The sequence below is a fragment of the Podarcis vaucheri genome (genome assembly GCF_965113315.1).
Source record: "Podarcis vaucheri genome assembly, chromosome: 11".
In the NCBI taxonomy this organism is placed as follows: domain Eukaryota; kingdom Metazoa; phylum Chordata; class Lepidosauria; order Squamata; family Lacertidae; genus Podarcis; species Podarcis vaucheri.
This window is the reverse complement of record NC_138749.1, coordinates 903,845-919,746: the sequence shown is the minus strand read 5'-3', so window position 1 is coordinate 919,746 and position 15,902 is coordinate 903,845. Positions and strand designations below refer to the sequence as shown.

Here is a 15,902-nt window from a genome sequence, read left to right as displayed (position 1 = left end):
ATTAAATTATTATTATTCTACTAAACTCTACTTTGAAATTTGTCCAAGCAAGTCCAGTGCTCTTATGGGCTCAGGAAAAGGTGACCAGAAATCAGCACTCTCCCTCCCAGGGTCTTATCCAAGAGCTCTGAGCCCCGAAAAGCATCCTCCTCCTTCCCACTATGGTCCATGGAGACACAGTTTGGCCACCGCCTCATTGCCATGGCAACCCCTTGTCTCCAGCAGCTCTGCCCTCCTTTGCAGCGGGAGACAGGCAGGCTGTTGGAGAGCCGCCCTTCACACCCAGGGCTTTTACTCCGTGGCTCTGGAGGCCTCGACTTCAGAAGCCTTAGGCTCTTGCAAACACTCTGAAAACAAGAGCAAGCCCACATTGTCGCTTAGGGAGGCAGAATCAGAGACTAGGATGAAACACTATTCAAGGCTGATTGCAAATGGTTCGCAGATTATACGAAGAACTATCATAAGCAGGTTAAATTGCTAGCAGGTTTGGAGTAAATTCAATAGTAAAAGTTACATTGAGAATAAGATGAGGAAAAGAAGGTATGGTTTGATTGTAATATTCAGCAGTAATTGTTATATGGAGGAAACCATGGAAGGGTGGAAGGGAAGCCAGTGTTTAATGTATTGTAGGGAAATTACATATATATATATAGGTAGCTAAGGAATCTCTCTTGCCAAGGGCTCTGGCAGGATGGCTGAGTGGATTTTGGTGTGTTTGTAGCATGAAAGGGAGCAGAGAGAGGCAGTGTCTCCTCTCTGCTGCCTTCTTGATGGGCTTCCACCCATTGCTGTTGGATCTGGGGGCGCCTTCCCCTTTCTGTCCCCTCTCGATTTTCCCGTGAATGTGTGTAGCCCTGAGTTGGGACCTAAGTCTTGTGTTTGCCACACAGGTTGGCGCCAAGAGAGTCTTGCTGGCTTGGCAGGTCTGGACTGTCCTCAACTCCCCAGTTGCTGGGGGACAGAGAGACGTGGCCTCGCGGATGGTCTTTCGCTTGCTTTCGCGTCCTTTGCCAGGCTGGACTTTCTGATGCAAGACAGATGTTGTTAGAAGTGGGGAAACTTTTGGAGACACTAGGCGCTGCGGCAGAGTTGCTTGCTCCTAGTTCCTAGCACCAGCCTAGTGCCAACAGGCAGGCGCACCCTCCTAGCCATTGATCTAGAACTCTGTGTCCGAATGGAGGCAGTGGGCACGGATGCTCTTGACGCTTCTCACTTCCCTTCCTTCCTCCTGCCCGCAGCTGGATCCAGAAGCCAGCGACTCTCTCAAGGAGCTGCAGGTGAAGCTGAACAATGTGCTGGATGAGCTCAGTGCTGTGTTTGGTAACAGGTGGGTGCCAGCAGCCCAGGGGTTGCGGAGGGAGTTGGCCTTCCTTCTGTGTCTGCCTCACGAGGTGGAAAAAGAGGCCTGGAGTTTGCTCCTTTCCCTTTTGTTAATCCTCAAATCCTCACGCACGAAAGCAACCAAAGAACCGAGAAACGTTTACGCACTTCTCGCCTGGCTCAAAGTGAAATAGTCTCTGAACTGTGAAATCCGCCGCGAGTTCATATTCTTGGGATCCTATCGGTGCCAGATTTTGCTTGCCGGCTCATTGACCGAGTGCAATTTCTCTCTTAACATTCAGAGGGCGATATGGCGGCTTTAGCAAGCGGCAGCTGCGTTAAGGGAGAGAAAGTGCTCTCTCTCTGGTGCAGCTCTGCTATCAGCACACAAGCCTTAGTCAGGGCTAGGAGATAAGGGCATTCCGGTGAGCTCTCCTCAATATTGACAAGGCAAAGTCGGGCTCCTCCTCTGGAATACAGAATTGAAACTGATCACAAGTTCTAGGGGCCCAGCCAAAAATTTTAAGGGTAGGGTAAATCCCTTGCTTGGATTTGGGACACCCAAGCCCATCTCTTGGGTCCTGAACTATTTCCTTCTAGTAGTGAATGCCCATCTCCTCCGCTGGCAACCAAATATGGGAGGCATTTTAAACTCTGGGGACTTTCCTTTTCCGCCTCCGCTGCTTCTCCTGCACAGTGGGAAGGAGAGATAGAGGCATCCTGGCCTGGCTTCCGTCCAAGGATAACCACGTATCCTTCCTATGTCCCTCCTTCTGAGAAGTGCAGGGGGGGGGAGAGGGGAGAGCCTGAATTTCTGGGAGCATAAATCCCCCGACCCGTGAGCTGCCCCAGGTGAGGTGGTCCAGGCTCATGTTGGGGGGCTGCTGAGCGCTGCGCTTTGGGGGCTCGCCCTCTTTTCCTTCGTGCACAGGCAGACTTTGCCCACAAGCAGGTGGCATCAGCCTGCAAGGGAGGGAGGTGCCCGCAAGTGCCGCGCCCAGAGTGATCTTGTCCCTTCTCGCCTCTAGTTTCCAGGCACGGATCGACGATTGCGTCAAGCAGATGTCGGATATTCTCTGCCAGGTGAAAGGGCCGGGGAACGCCCCTCCGAATGTGGTGGCCCAAGACGCAGACAACGTCCTCCGGCCCTTGATGGACTTCCTGGATGGAAAGTAAGGGCACCAGGCGCATCCGCACCAGATTTAGAGGGTTTGCGCAGGCCTCTTGGGGGCCGTCTATGAAGAGCAACCTCAGCTTGAGCCCAGGCCCGGGAAATGGAGGGGGCTGCTTCTGCGGAAGAATCCCCCACCCTTTCTTGGTTTCTCTGTCAGTCCCAGCTGAGGCAGAAGGACTTTTAAAGCGGCCCAGAGTGAATTACAAAAGCTTCCCTAAGAGCTGGAAGCAGCAGTAGCAGTTGGCCTGGCCAGACCTCGAGGCATGGCCACAGCTGCTGGTCGCGTCCAGCCAAGGGAGTCAGCTCTAGAAGAGCAAACACAGGCTGGATAGACCTTTGGTTCTGGCCAGGCACTTGTGGCCACCAGGGAAAAGTCAGGGGTCCTTTTGTCCTGCTGAGGTCCTCTTGCTCTCCCCCTGCAGCCTGACGCTCTTTGCGGACGTCTGTGAGAAGACGGTGCTGAAGCGGGTGCTGAAGGATCTCTGGAGGGTGGTCATGAACACCCTGGAGAAGATCATCGTGCTGCCTCCCCTCTCGGACAACACGGTAATCCTCTTCCCCCGCTCTTTGCCCTCCTTGGAGGTCAAGCAAAGAGGCAGCAACTGCCCAAGTCAGAACCCAAGAGCCTCCTGGCCAAGTGGGGGGTTGAGCCCTGATCTCTCCCAGGTCCTGGGATGCCACTCTAACCACTAGGTCACGGTGCCTCTCTTGCCTTTTGCCAGTCTTGGCTGCTCTCGTTGGTCTTTGCCGTTGTCCCCTTCTTTCACCCCCCCCAACAGCCCCCAGGTGAACAGAGAACAGAGGTGGCACATTTTTAAGTGTAAGCAAAGAGCTGAATGGCTGGCGGGGGGGAGAAGGAGGGGGTCTGAACCAGCCCAGGGGCATTTGGACCAGATGGGAAAGAGGGAGCAGGTCTGAGCGTGAGGAGGGGGCTCCAGAAGGAGCCGCGTTCAGGCACAGCCAGGGAGGTGGGACCTTCCTCCTCCCCCCCCCCCATGCTTCCTCCTCCTCCAGCCTGTTCCCACCTGGGCTGCCCTGGGTCTGCTTTTCTGCCCATGCAGAGCGGCAGCAGAAGAGCCGGTGAGCCAGCTTGGAGGCTGGGCTTCCTTGAAGGCTGCCAGCGATCAGCGCTCCTGCTCCTGCTGCTGCTGCTGCGTGGGCTTGTGTGGGTTGCCGAAACAGAAGGAGAAGCCCTGTCCGCCTTTGTACGATTATCGCATGCCCTGCTGCGAAGAGGTTTAAGCGGAGCTGTGAAAATGGCTGGGTCAGGCTGTCTGCGGGGCAAGCCCAGCACAGGCGGCAACCAGCCTTTTCAGAAAGAAAGAAGGAAGCGAGACAAAGCGGGAGGGGAGGCGGGTCAAGCGGGGGGGGGGCTGGCTGCAGAAACCCTTTGGAGCTCCCAGGAGGGGGAGGAAAGTGGCCCACCAGCCTCTTCTCTGCACAAAGCCCGCCCCCCCCCACTCCGCGGAACAGAACGGACCCAGAGAGAAGCGGGTCCCAATTGCCGTGGGCAATGGCAGCAAGTCCCACATTGTGTTCCTCCAAGGAGCCACCCATTGCCTTCTTGAGTGCAGTGCCAAGGAAAGCCCCCACCCACTGGTGCAGGGGCTGGAGAGTTGCATGGGGCAGCCAAGAGACCTTTCTTTGTTCCCCCATCCTTTGAAATCTTTTGTCTCTCTTGCCTGGCATGGAGAGGGCAATTTTTGCCCAGCCTTGTAGCAGCCATTAACAGGAACAAACAGGAACATTTTGCAAAGCCCGTTTTCAGCAGCCCTGTGTCCACGCTGTGCCTGCAGGGAAAGCTTTAAGGATGATAAGGGAAAGGTGCTGCAGCCTGGCCAGAGAGCTGTTCCCTCTGGAGAGCAGGGGAGCCTGGCTTGGGAGGGCCTGGTGCTTCTTGGCGCAATCCCAGGATCAGCCAGGAGCCCCGAGGCAGAAGAGGGAGCGCCAGGCAGCTGCAGTCGTCAGGAGACGGCTCAGCCAATCAACTCTGGTGCTGTGGAAACGGAGGGATGTCTCCATGCCTGGAGGCCAGAAGCCCATCAGACTCTGGGTCATGGGCCGTGGCTGTTGGCTCCCTAGAGCCTGGTGCAATCTTGTGCCCTGCGAAGCCCAACTGGCCTGTGGGTGACTGGAAGGCACACAGGTCTTTCTGTGGTGCGTTTGCCACAAGGTCTGCAGTCAGCGATGGTGGCCAAGGGTGGAGGTGGTTGCCCTGATCCGCAGGCCCAAAGGAGGAGGGCCTGTGCGAGTGGTTTGGTGCCAGGATACCAGAGGAGCTAAAAAACACCAGAGGGATCCATTCTAGCTCTTTATTAGAAGAACAGGCCAATGTACAACACCGACTGCAGAGCCAGACTCAGCGTGGACCCTGAAGAGGCAAGCGGTCACCACGACTTGTCGGCACCCGGGAAAGCATTTAGGCATCACATCTTATACAAAAACTAGCTATGTAATCTGGCCCCAGGAGCCCAGTTAACTTGCCCCCGGCTTGGAGGCCCCTTCCCAGCTCCCCTCCATCTCTAAGGCCATCTCTAAGAAGCCTTGCTTCTCCCCACCAGCAGAACCAAAACTCAGGCTTCCGAACATAAGCGGAACATAAGCATTATGTTCAGGCAGCTGAACATAAGTGAGCTCATTCTGGCAGCAAATGACAATCAGTCCCAAGGTGGCATTTGCAGGCCTTCCGGAACATGGTCACCATTTTGGTTCCACACAAGGTTCCCTCGTGCCTCTGCCAGGAGAGATATTTCTGTTTCTGCAAGAGCTGGATTCCCAGCTGGCTCTTTGCTGTTCCCAGTTGGATTCTAGGCTGAGGCTGGAGGGTGCATGTTCCCTCATATGCGCCTGGTCACAGGGTGTGGGGAGTGAGGGAGGGGTTCGTGGCGCAAAGGGGCCTGGAAACACTAAAGCAGAGTTCTGTCGACTGGCCCTTTCCCCACGAGCGCAGCAGACGGGTGTGGAAAGGAGGGTTCTTTCCTTGGGTCTCCTCTTGGCGCTGGAGGAAGAGCCTCGCTTCCCCAGGGACCTCAAGGGGCCACCATGACCAAGCCAGCACAACACCCCCAAGGCTGGCTAGTGGCAAGGGCTTCGGAGCCAAGGGATGATGGTGAGCAGACCAGGGCAGCTTCTACTGGCTTGGAAGTGAAGTTTTCCTCTCTCTTTTGTTTTCTTCTGGAACCTTTGTGCAAAAAATACCCCCCAAGTCTGACCATACCAGCCTTGTATCCCATGCTTCCAGCTGAGCCCTGGGACGTCCTTAGGAGTGAGGGGCTTTAGTGGAAGGGGGAGTAGGCAGATAGCCTCTCAGCCAGGGGGGAGGACCCTCTAGCAGGGAGATCCAGACTTTTTAAAAGAGGGCCAGATTTGATGAAGTGAACATACGCGAGGGCCCATCAAGGTAAAATAAACTGAATTAGGCCCCTGAAACAGACTCTCTGCCTTCTTCCTGGACTCTTACCAGCACTTCTTCAGACCTGCCTTGGACGTTTCTGCCTGACTTTGAACCCTGATGATGCCACTGGGTTGCTCAGATGGAGGGCAGAGGAGGTTGTGTGTGTCGAACTGCCCTTCAGTACAACGATAATATTTGCACTCGTTGCCCTGCCCACGTTGACCTCTGGCCCAGCCCACTCCTGGGAGGTCACCTAGGTGGGAAAGTGGCCCTGTCTCTAAGCTGGCTGCGTCCACTCCTGTGTATCTTGGAGATTGCCAAGATGGCCGTTTGACGGCTAAGCCGAGATAAGTGGGGCTTCCCCCACAAGCGCCTCTCCTTCCGTTGACAAGCCAGCATGTTCCGCTCGACGCAAAGCCTTTGAGGCCTCCCGATCCCTCTTCCCTACTGTACTGGTGTGACCCACGAAGGCTGCCCACCTTGTTTTCCCCCTGAAGCAGCCCTAGTGGGCACCGAAGCAGGTGCTTGCAAGAGGGTCTCCTGCCTGGGCCAGGGTCCCGCTGGCTGCCTCTGCCTGCTCAGAATCCGGGGTGTAACCTTCTGCTCCTCCTGTCTTGTCTTTCCTCTCTCGCTCGTCACGCCCGCAGGGGACCCCGCTGATTTTCAGCGCCGCTAAAGAACTGGGACACTTGTCGAAGCTGAAGGTATTGGTGGGGGGGGGTGTAACCGCTAGCGCATGGCCCTCCGCCCCCCGCCTGCCCTGCCTGTGACTGTGGCTGTCTTGCTTGTGCGTCCCACAGAATGCCCTTGTGTCCCCTTGTGCGTCTTGTCACTGTTGTCGTAACCATGGCCAGTGCCTGAGTCCCTGCCCAGGCGTAAGCTGGATTTTGCCTTGGCTCTTGGCGCATGATGCTTGACCGCAGGCCGTTGCATCGTCTCTCCGCCCGCCATCCCTGCAAGAATGAAGCCCTCATAGCATGAGACTCTTCCCTCCCCCCCCCAAAAAAATTTAAAATTAATTTTCCAAATTTATAACAAACTTAAAAAGAAAAACATTACAATCTGAAAAACAAACAGAAAGAAAAGCAAACAAACATACATTTATCCTAACTGATAAATTCCCAATTTTGTTATCCTTGTTAGATGTCTTCCTCGAATTTCCCTAGCTGAGTTTCCATATAAGTCATTCTAGCAGTTTTCCAATACCACTTTCAAATAAGATTAACTTAATCAATTAACATCTTTCTTTCTTTCCATATTAAGCCTGAGACTCTCAATCTCAGGGTTGTGGGTTTGAACCCCACCTTGGGCCAAAGATTCCTGCGTTGCAGGGGGTTGGACTAGATGGCCCCCGGGGTCCCTTCCAGAAGACCTTTGGGCAGAGTTTTCTTCCTTGCAGCTGGTGTGTGTGTTGTCCCCTCCGTCTTCTCTCCCATGTGAGCTTGCATAGGTCTCCAGAGACAGGCCTGTGGCCGCATTCCCACTCCCTCTGCTCCGCTCGTCTTTCTGCCGCGTGTCTCTTCATAGGCTTCTCACAGCAAAGGTCCCCTGCCGCTGGATCCCTGACCCACCCCTGTGCTTGCCTTCCCTCTTGGCTCCTTACCATTTAAGGACTCCCCCCCCCCCGAAACAGCCCTAATCTTGCCATCTACTGTTTCAGGATCACATGGTCAGGGAGGAAACGCGGAGTCTCACCCCAAAGCAGTGTGCGGTGCTGGAACTGGCTCTAGACACCATTAAGGTTAGTGACACACACACCCCCGCCTCGGTTTCTCAAACACAAACAATGGTGATTTCTGCATTGCAGGGGGTTGGGCTAGATCAGTGTTTCCCAACCTTGGGCCTCCAGCTGTTTTTGAACTACAATTCCCATCATCCCTAACCACTGGTCTTGCTAGCTAGGGATGATGGGAGTTGTAGTCCAAAAACAGCTGGAGGCCCAAGGTTGGGAAACACTGGGCTAGATGACCCCTGGGACCCCTTCCAACTCCTCAGTTCTGCGATTCTATGAATTCCAAGGAGAGCAGGAAGCTCAGCAGTTGTTGCTCACCCACCCGGGGGGGGGGGATGTTGGCTAGCGCCAGACTCTCAGGGGCAGAGGGTGGGTCTAAATCAGGTTCCCAGGTAAGACATTTTACCTATTAAAAAGGGCAGCAGCAGAACGTATAAAGTTCAGTGAGTTCAGATGTGTCCCAAAACAGCCTGAGACTAGATTCTATAAGTAAATTCTGTGTCCAAGGCAGCTGTCTCCCAGCTCCACCTGGTACACAGGCTGAGACCCTCCCATGGACTGCCTGGCCAGAGTGGTGCATGCTCTGGTTACCTCCCGCTTGGACTACTGCCATGCGCTCTACGTGGGGCTCCCTTTGAAGGTGACCCGGAAACTACAACTAATCCAGAATGTGGCAGCTAGACTGGTGACTGGGAGCAGCCGCTGAGACCATATAACACCAGTCCTGAAAGACCTGCATTGGCTCCCAGTACGTTTCCGAGCACAATTCAAAGTGTTGGTGCTGACCTTTAAAGCCCTAAACGGCCTTGGTCCAGTATATCTGAAGGAGCGTCTCCACCCCCATCGTTCTGCCCTGACACTGAGGTCCAGCCCTGAGGGCCTTCTGGCGGTTCCCTCCCTGTAAGAAGGGAGGTTACAGGGGACCAGGCAGAAGGCCTTCTCGGTAGTGGTGCCCGCCCTGTGGAACGCCCTCCCAGCAGATATCAAGGAAATAAATATCTGACTTTTAAAAGACATCTGAAGGCAAGCCTGTTTAGGGAAGTTTTTAATGTTTGATTCTATTTTTAGTATTCCGTTGGGAGCCACCCAGAGTGGCTGGGGAAACCCATCCAGATGGCAGGGTGTAATTATTATTATTATTATTATTCTTGGAGATTGAAGGCCAATTTAAGAGCAATTATTGTTTTAGCTGCTTTCTCAGTCCACAAGGGAGATGGCCGTAAGACAGAGACTGTGCTAGGCTTTCCTCTAGCCGAGAGAGAAGCTCTTCCTCCTTCCATCTTCTGGACCACTCAGTTCCAGAGTCTCCTTCATGGGCTTGGGGGAGAGCCAGTTGGGGGTCCCCACCCCCTGTGGCCCAAGGAGCAGGGAAGGTGGGTCTCTGGGTGGGTCCCTGGCTGCTTCCTCCTTCTGCCTCTGACATGTATGGCCCAAAAGGGGAGGAAGGAGTCTAGTTTTTGGTGAGAAGGGCCTCATCCAGAGGCAGAGAGAAGAGGCAGTGAGGCCTCCTTCCTTGTAAATCCCACAAGGACTGCAGAAAGGAGAAAATGTCCGTAGCGTTGATGGGCTAGAAAGGGCCCCTTTAATTCAGGAAGCCGCCCGTCAGGAAAGGGGAAAACGGGGGTTCCAGCCTCCAGTTGCGTGCTTGTTTTTTAGTATTTTTTTATTAGCATTTGGGATACGAAGATTATTATCCAATTTCTCTTTTTTTATCAAAACTGAAATGTTAATCTAAGTAAAGACCCAAACCCTGAAGAGAAGAAAGACAAAAACAAATAGAGAGAGAGCTCGAGAGAAGGGAGAAGAAGGGAAGAGAAAGAGGAAATAACGAAAGAGAGACAAAGGGGGGGGGGAGTTACAGTTAAGAGAACAAGGAACTTCCAATTCTTTGTCTGTCAGCTATATATAAATGTTATTCAACTCATCCCCTCTGATGTGACACCCAACAAAACTACTTTCTGTAAACCAAAGATGTCATGAAGTCATGCTCCTTAATTCATGTTGTGACGCTGCCTGGTGGGTCCCCTTAAGAGTGTTCTGGGACTACAGGGGACCCCCCCCCCCGAGCCCCCAGCCATCACGCTCCCCCCCCCAACTGCCTCTTTTCCACAGCAATATTTCCATGCTGGGGGAAGCGGCCTGAAGAAGACCTTTCTGGAGAAGAGCTCGGACCTGCAGTCTCTGCGCTATGCGCTGTCCCTCTACACGCAAACCACCGACACGCTCATCAAGACCTTCGTGCAGACGCAGACGGCGCAAGGTGAGGATCCTGCGCAAGGGCGAGACTCATTCAGGCGGGGGAGGGGGAGGCAGCGGAGGCGCCATGGGGATGGGGCAGGACTGGGGGGGGGCCTCCGTGAGTTGCCTCTTTGCGCCCTTCCTCAAAAGGGCATGTGCTCACCAGAGCAGGCCGTGCACAGCCATGTTCTGGGGACAGTCCGGGGAGTGAGCTCAGCTGAACCCTGGAAAAGCAGAGAGGGAACGCATGCCCACCTTGTCTTCCCTGTTGATGCCCCAGGGGGTAGTTTTGGGTGGTCCCCGCCTGCTGCTCCGTCCCGGCAGAGCCAGCCGTGTGGCCCCTGGAGCTGATTCCCAGGCCCTTGAGCGCTTCTTGTCTGGGGTCAGCCCGAGTGCATAAGCAACCCAAGAGCCCTTTCTTCTTTCTTTGGACAGCGAACTGTCCAAAAGGGGCCCCTCAATCCAAAGTGTGAGGGAGAGATGGACCCCCTTTGGGGCGTGTGGGGCCTCTGCTGGGGGTAGGAAAGGTGCCTTGGGCCCCTCCTGCGCCAGGGGTCCTTTGATGCTCTCCATTCTCCTGACGGCGCATGCCTGGCCTCCTTCAGCTCAGCTCGGCAGCTGCCTTTGCCTCTGGCTCCCGCCTGGGGAGGCCGAGGGGAGGGGCTGCTGCTGCTTTGACTCGAGGCTGAGTGAAAGGGTGAGAGAGCCAGCCTGGCCTGGCCTGGCCCAAAGTGGAACGGGTCACCAGCCCAGGGGTGTAGCTAGCTGCTTCGGCACCCGGAGCCATGGGCCAATCCGTGCACGGGGGCAGCGTGGCGATCGAACTGCCCAGAGTCCGCCTGGTGGGTGCAAGCCCCACGTTGCCGTTTCGGGCAGCACAGGGCCCCAAGCCACCGCATCACTCCTGGGAGAGACGTGTGGCTCGGGCGCACTGCAGGCCAGGCCCCACAGTAAGTGCCGCCCCTCGCAGTGTGCCATTTTGTCACCCCCTCAGGGATGACACCCGGGGTGGACTTCACCCCCCACACCCCCACACCCCTTCCTGAGCCCCTGCACCAGCCCCCCAGGGCTTGCCTGGGAGTCCCAGCTGGGGGGCTCTGCTTTGTTCAGGGGCTGAGAAGTGAGCGATCAACAAGTGAGCTTCATCTCATCCAGAGAACTCTGGGCCGGCCGGAGCAAGGCCAGGGTCCAGCTTTCCCTCCTCTGCAGCCAGAGCAAGGAGACTTCCCCCTTCTCCAACTTGGGCCCCAAAGGCAGCCCGTTTTAGGGCTCCAGGGCCCCCCTCGATGCTCAGCCTCCAGTGGAGAGGAGCTCCCTTCCCTCCCCTCTGAGCCATTCCCACGGCCAGCCCTGCCTTCTCTGCCCCGGTGGGATTCTGCGTCGTGATCTCGGCCAGGTGGTAACCAAACTCTTCTCTCTCTCCGTCCTGCCTGCTGCTTGCCCCAGTGCATGGTGGGAAAGGGATTAGGTTTACGGCTAATGAGGATGTCCGTCCTGATAAGGGTATGTTCCAGGCCAATGTTGCCATGACAACATTGGACGGCTGCAAACCTGCTGTGCTTTGGAGCCCCCCAACCTCACCCCCCTGGCCTTTCTCTACCCCCCTCTAGCACCCCCAGGCCATTCCTCCCCTCCTGGATCACTCGCCTCGTAGCATCTTGTGGCGTGCGCCTTGCAATCTCCCCCCGGGGAGGGGTGTGTGTGCTCTCCCTGGGGAGTTTTGTCAGCCTGATGGCAGAAGTCTGCAGCTCTGGATGTTCGAACAGCCGTCGTGGTGAGAGAAATAGATGCTTCACACTTTGCATGGTAGAAGGCTCCTGAGCATGCACCGAGTGCACTGTGGAGCAGCCGACTGAGATGGTCTCAGTTCTGGACCCCAGGCGAATAGTGCGCCTCGTTCGACGCTGTGGTGGACAGTCCGATGAAGGCTTGGCTTTCGGCCGAAGCTCTTTCTGCAAATCTGGAAGAGTCTGTATGGTTAAGATGGGTTCAAGCTCCCAGGAGCAGGCGGGGGCCGTGAAAGGCAGGGTGAGGTTGGAGCTTCTCTCTGCTCCTGAGGCTTCGCCACTGCTCTCCGCACATCCTCCTCCCACCTGACTCAGTTTCATAATCAGCAGGAGCCTTTAAAATGCCGCACTAGACCCAAGCGCCAGGTGAAGGGTGTGCATTAGAAACCCTGCTTTGCGGAGACACAACTGCCACCCCAGAGGGCCTGTTTTAGCCACCTGGCAGCCCCCCACCCCCAAAACACACCCTCTGGCCCTGCCATTGCCTTCATGCTGTGTGTCTGAGAGGACAGTCTCCAGGAACCAAAGTGTTGGGCGTGTGGCAGCTCTGAGCCAGCGCCTCTGCCTGCTTTCGCAGTGCCCACCCACTGTCTCGACTGGGTCCCTTTGGTGCTAAAATGCCTTGAGAGAGACACACAAACACCCGTCAGTGGTGGGAAGCGTTGCTGTGGAGCAGGAGGGAGAAGCCTCCAAGGGGGCTGCGGATCGGCAGCCAGTAGGTGCTCTTGACCGGGGAACAGCAGCCCCTCCAGGGGGCAAGAGGCAGCCAGGCCCCCCTGCCTAGAGAAACAGAGCAGGGATCCAATCCAAAGAAGATAGCAGAGAACTAGGCTTCAAAACAGAAAGGCAGGAGGGAGCAGAGGCGTGGGGGGGGGGAGTCTTTGGGCAACGGGATGCAGTCATCATCGTCGTCCCCCCGACTTTAGGCACATGCCAATGCCGTCTGTGGTGCTCTTTCTCTTTCTCTGCCCCCCAGGCTCAGGAGTGGACGACCCCGTGGGTGAAGTGTCCATTCAGATCGACTTGTACACACACCCCGGCACCGGGGAGCACAAGGTCACGGTGAAAGGTAACCAAACACACACACACACACACACACCGCTCCTCTGATGGTCTGGCAGCCAGGCCTGGTCTCTTGGCAACCCCTGAGATGTCAACGCAGCCGCTGTGCTGGAGAGTTGGCCATCCAGGCGGGCACGGAGTGAGTCTTTGAGCAGAACAGGCTGCCCGCCTTGCTCTCCCCCCCCCCACAATCGCCCCCAGAGGCTTGCAGGGCTGTCACTCACCAGGGCGGGGACTCCCTTTCGGAGCAGCCTTTTGTGGGCGTGGCTCGGAAACTTGCCCAGCTGATGGGCGGTTGGGCTTCGTTGCAAGTGGAGAGGCCAGCTGCCCTTTGGGACAGGCTGAGCTGCCTCTAAAGTTGCACAGCCATATACTGGTCCACGGGCTCCCCAAATGGCAGAAAGAGCTTCTCCCTGGTCAGGACAGTGGGGTGGGGAAGATGCGTCTGTGGGAGGCCAGCCAGCGGCCGAGGAAGAAGCTTCAATGAGAGTGTTGCCTTGAGCTGGGCAAGAGGGCCTGGGCTTTTGCCTTGGGCAGCCTCTCGGGTTGCTGCTTGTTGCGTATGGTGAGTCCAGACCCCCTTTGCCCTCTCTGGCTTGGCCAGGGTGTGTGGAGCGGCTGAGCTGGACCTCTCCCCCAGCCTCTTTCTCTCCTCCCGCAGTGGTGGCAGCCAACGACCTGAAGTGGCAGACCTCGGGCATGTTCCGCCCTTTCGTGGAGGTGACCATGATTGGGCCACACCAGAGTGACAAGAAGCGGAAATTCACCACCAAGTCGAAGAGCAACAACTGGGCCCCAAAGTACAACGAGACGTTCCACTTGTAAGTCCCGTCCTCTCCATCCCGTCCTCTCCCCAGCTGGGCCAAGAGACAGGCAAGCAGCCCCTCGGCCTGGGAATGCAGGATCAGGCCACGCAGAGGCAGCCTTGCAGGAATCCCACAGCCCTTCTCTCCCTCGCCCTGCAAGTGCAGGGTAGCCTTCGCAATATGTGCACGGTGTTTCTTAGCCTTTACCAAAGCGATAAAACTGAATATGACGAGACGAAACAAGAGCACTCCTGGCAGGAGCAAGGCTCAGGAGCTCAGGAGGAAGATGCCAACTTCCCTGAGGACCTTTTCCACTGGGGGTGGGGGGGCTCCTGGTGCCGGGACCCCGTCTCCCTGCCAGAGTTTTAACGGGGCGTCCCCTCGCTCTCTTGCAGCATCCTGGGGAATGAGGACGGGCCGGACGCCTACGAGCTGCAGGTGTGCGTGAAGGACTACTGCTTTGCCCGCGAGGACCGTGTGCTGGGCATCGCCGTGATGCAACTCCGGGACGTGGCCGACAAGGGCAGCTGCGCCTGCTGGTGCCCGCTGGGGCGGAGGGTCCACATGGACGACACGGGGCTGACGGTCCTGAGGATCCTCTCGCAAAGGACCAACGATGAAGTGGCCAAGGAGTTTGTCAAGCTGAAGTCGGAGTCGCGCTCCACGGAGGAAGGGAGCTGAGCCTCCTGCGCTTCCACCCTTCTTGGGTGACCGATGCCAACGTGTGCGGAAAGCGCAGCCGCCCGCTCTCTTGGACCCGGGGAGGAGCCTCGCGTCTCGGTCGGCCCCTTTGCCGGCCACAGGAGACCTGTCTGGACCCTCAGCAGAAGGCAGAGAGTCAGAGCGAGGGGGGGGGGAGGTCTTGGACTTGGGGTGCCTGCCTCCGTCATGGCTGCTCCTCTGGGGTTGGCGCTGCGGAGCAAGAACGCTATTCTCTTGCGTGGGCCAGAAGACGAAGCCAAGGTGGGCCAGACACTCCTGGCCTGAGGGGGGTTGGGGGGTGTCCACGTTCTGCAGAGGAGATTTCAAGGAGGAAGGTGAGCAGCTGCTTGTTCCAGGCTGATTCCTTGGGAGTCCAACTTGTTGGTGAGCCGGAAGCCTTTGCTGGTTTTGGGTGGGCAGGAAAGCCCAAGGTCAGCTGTGTTTTGCCTGGTTGAGCCTGGGTCCAAGTGGAAGCAGGAGGGGGCTGCAGGAGCTTCACTGTCCCCACCCCCCACCCCAGACAAGCACAACACTGACCAAAAATCCCACCTTTGCCCACCTGAGCACCATCCTCTCTCTCAGGGCCGCCTTATTCTCCATCCTCTTCTGTTTCTGCGCCAAGTCTTTGTCCTGGGAGTCTCTCCCCCCCTTCTCCCCCCCCCAGTGTTGCTTTTGGGCCGTGCAGGGAGGGAGAGGTTTTCCTGGTGCAACCATTGTGAACCCACCCACCCACCGGAAACAACTTTGCACTAGGAACCGTGCAGGAAGAAGCCAAGCTGCCGACTGCCATGGCGGATGACCCGGCCCCCGCCCTCCGTGTGCTGTGGCCCTCAAAGAAACACCCAAGAGCCGCATGTTGAGGGGGGATTCTATTTGTATATTGGGGGGGTTGTTTTTCTATTTTTTTTCCTCTTGGCACTTGTACAGCTGTATAATAACAGACCTTGTATTTCTCAGACCTGCTTTTAGACGCCGTGTAGTTGTTGTCAATGGATGTAAGATAAAACCGCTCTTTGGATCACCACAATTATTACTGTTGCGGTTTTTAATCCCTGTTTAATGTGCCGCTGTGGCAGGAAGCGATCCGTGTAACCTTTAATAAAGGACCTTTTAGCAGCACCTCCTGCCTCCAGCCCCTCTTACTGGACTTCCCCTGTGGAAGGTGCACGCCAGGCTCCAGCCGTTCCCTCTTCAGGCTCCCCCAGAGGCCTTGGGGCCTGTTCCTTGAACCTCCATGGAGCAGCCTTCGTTGCAGAAGGGGTGGGCCTGGGGAGAGCCCCCGGTGGCCCCGGAGCCTCCCAAAGAGTGTCTCCATCCCCAAGGTGAGACACTTCCCACCACAACCCCAAATGGAGGGCGATTCCAGAGCCCTTCACTGCTGGGCCACCCAGCACCAACTGGCTTCTGGCCTTGGGTTGTCTGCCGGATTTGACCCAAGGCCCGTCCAGATCTCCTCCAGCCTCCTGATCCCCACGGCGGCCAACACGTCGTCTCCCAGCCATCGCGTTCCCCAGCACCTGGTCCTTTGAAGCATCCTGCCATCTCCTGAGGGAGCTTAGCAACCATCCGCAGCCAAACTCCTCTATGCATGTGCCTGGTTCTCCCTTTTAATAGTTATAATAATAATAATTAATAATAATAATAATAATAATAATAATAATAATAATAATAATAACAATAATAATAA

The 15,902-nt window shown here is 56.3% G+C and overlaps 1 protein-coding gene across 11 annotated transcripts in view; it reads left to right on the top strand.

Moving 5' to 3' along the window:
- UNC13B (unc-13 homolog B) overlaps positions 1-15,334 on the top strand; it is a gene marked incomplete at its 3' end in the record, with an annotated part of 165,867 nt that extends 150,533 nt beyond the window's left edge. For 9 of the 11 annotated variants that reach the window (XM_082241708.1, XM_082241705.1, XM_082241710.1 and 6 more), the window contains 9 exons: positions 1,239-1,327; positions 2,349-2,492; positions 2,917-3,040; positions 6,536-6,592; positions 7,549-7,629; positions 9,733-9,880; positions 12,622-12,714; positions 13,369-13,528; positions 13,909-15,334. In XM_082241708.1, coding sequence (XP_082097834.1) covers positions 1,239-1,327; positions 2,349-2,492; positions 2,917-3,040; positions 6,536-6,592; positions 7,549-7,629; positions 9,733-9,880; positions 12,622-12,714; positions 13,369-13,528; positions 13,909-14,194 — 1,182 coding nt within the window. The remainder of the gene's footprint in view (positions 1-1,238; positions 1,328-2,348; positions 2,493-2,916; positions 3,041-6,535; positions 6,593-7,548; positions 7,630-9,732; positions 9,881-12,621; positions 12,715-13,368; positions 13,529-13,908) is intronic. The other 2 variants (XM_082241707.1, XM_082241709.1) reach the window with 2 other exon arrangements.
- Positions 15,335-15,902: the final 568 nt, after the last annotated feature.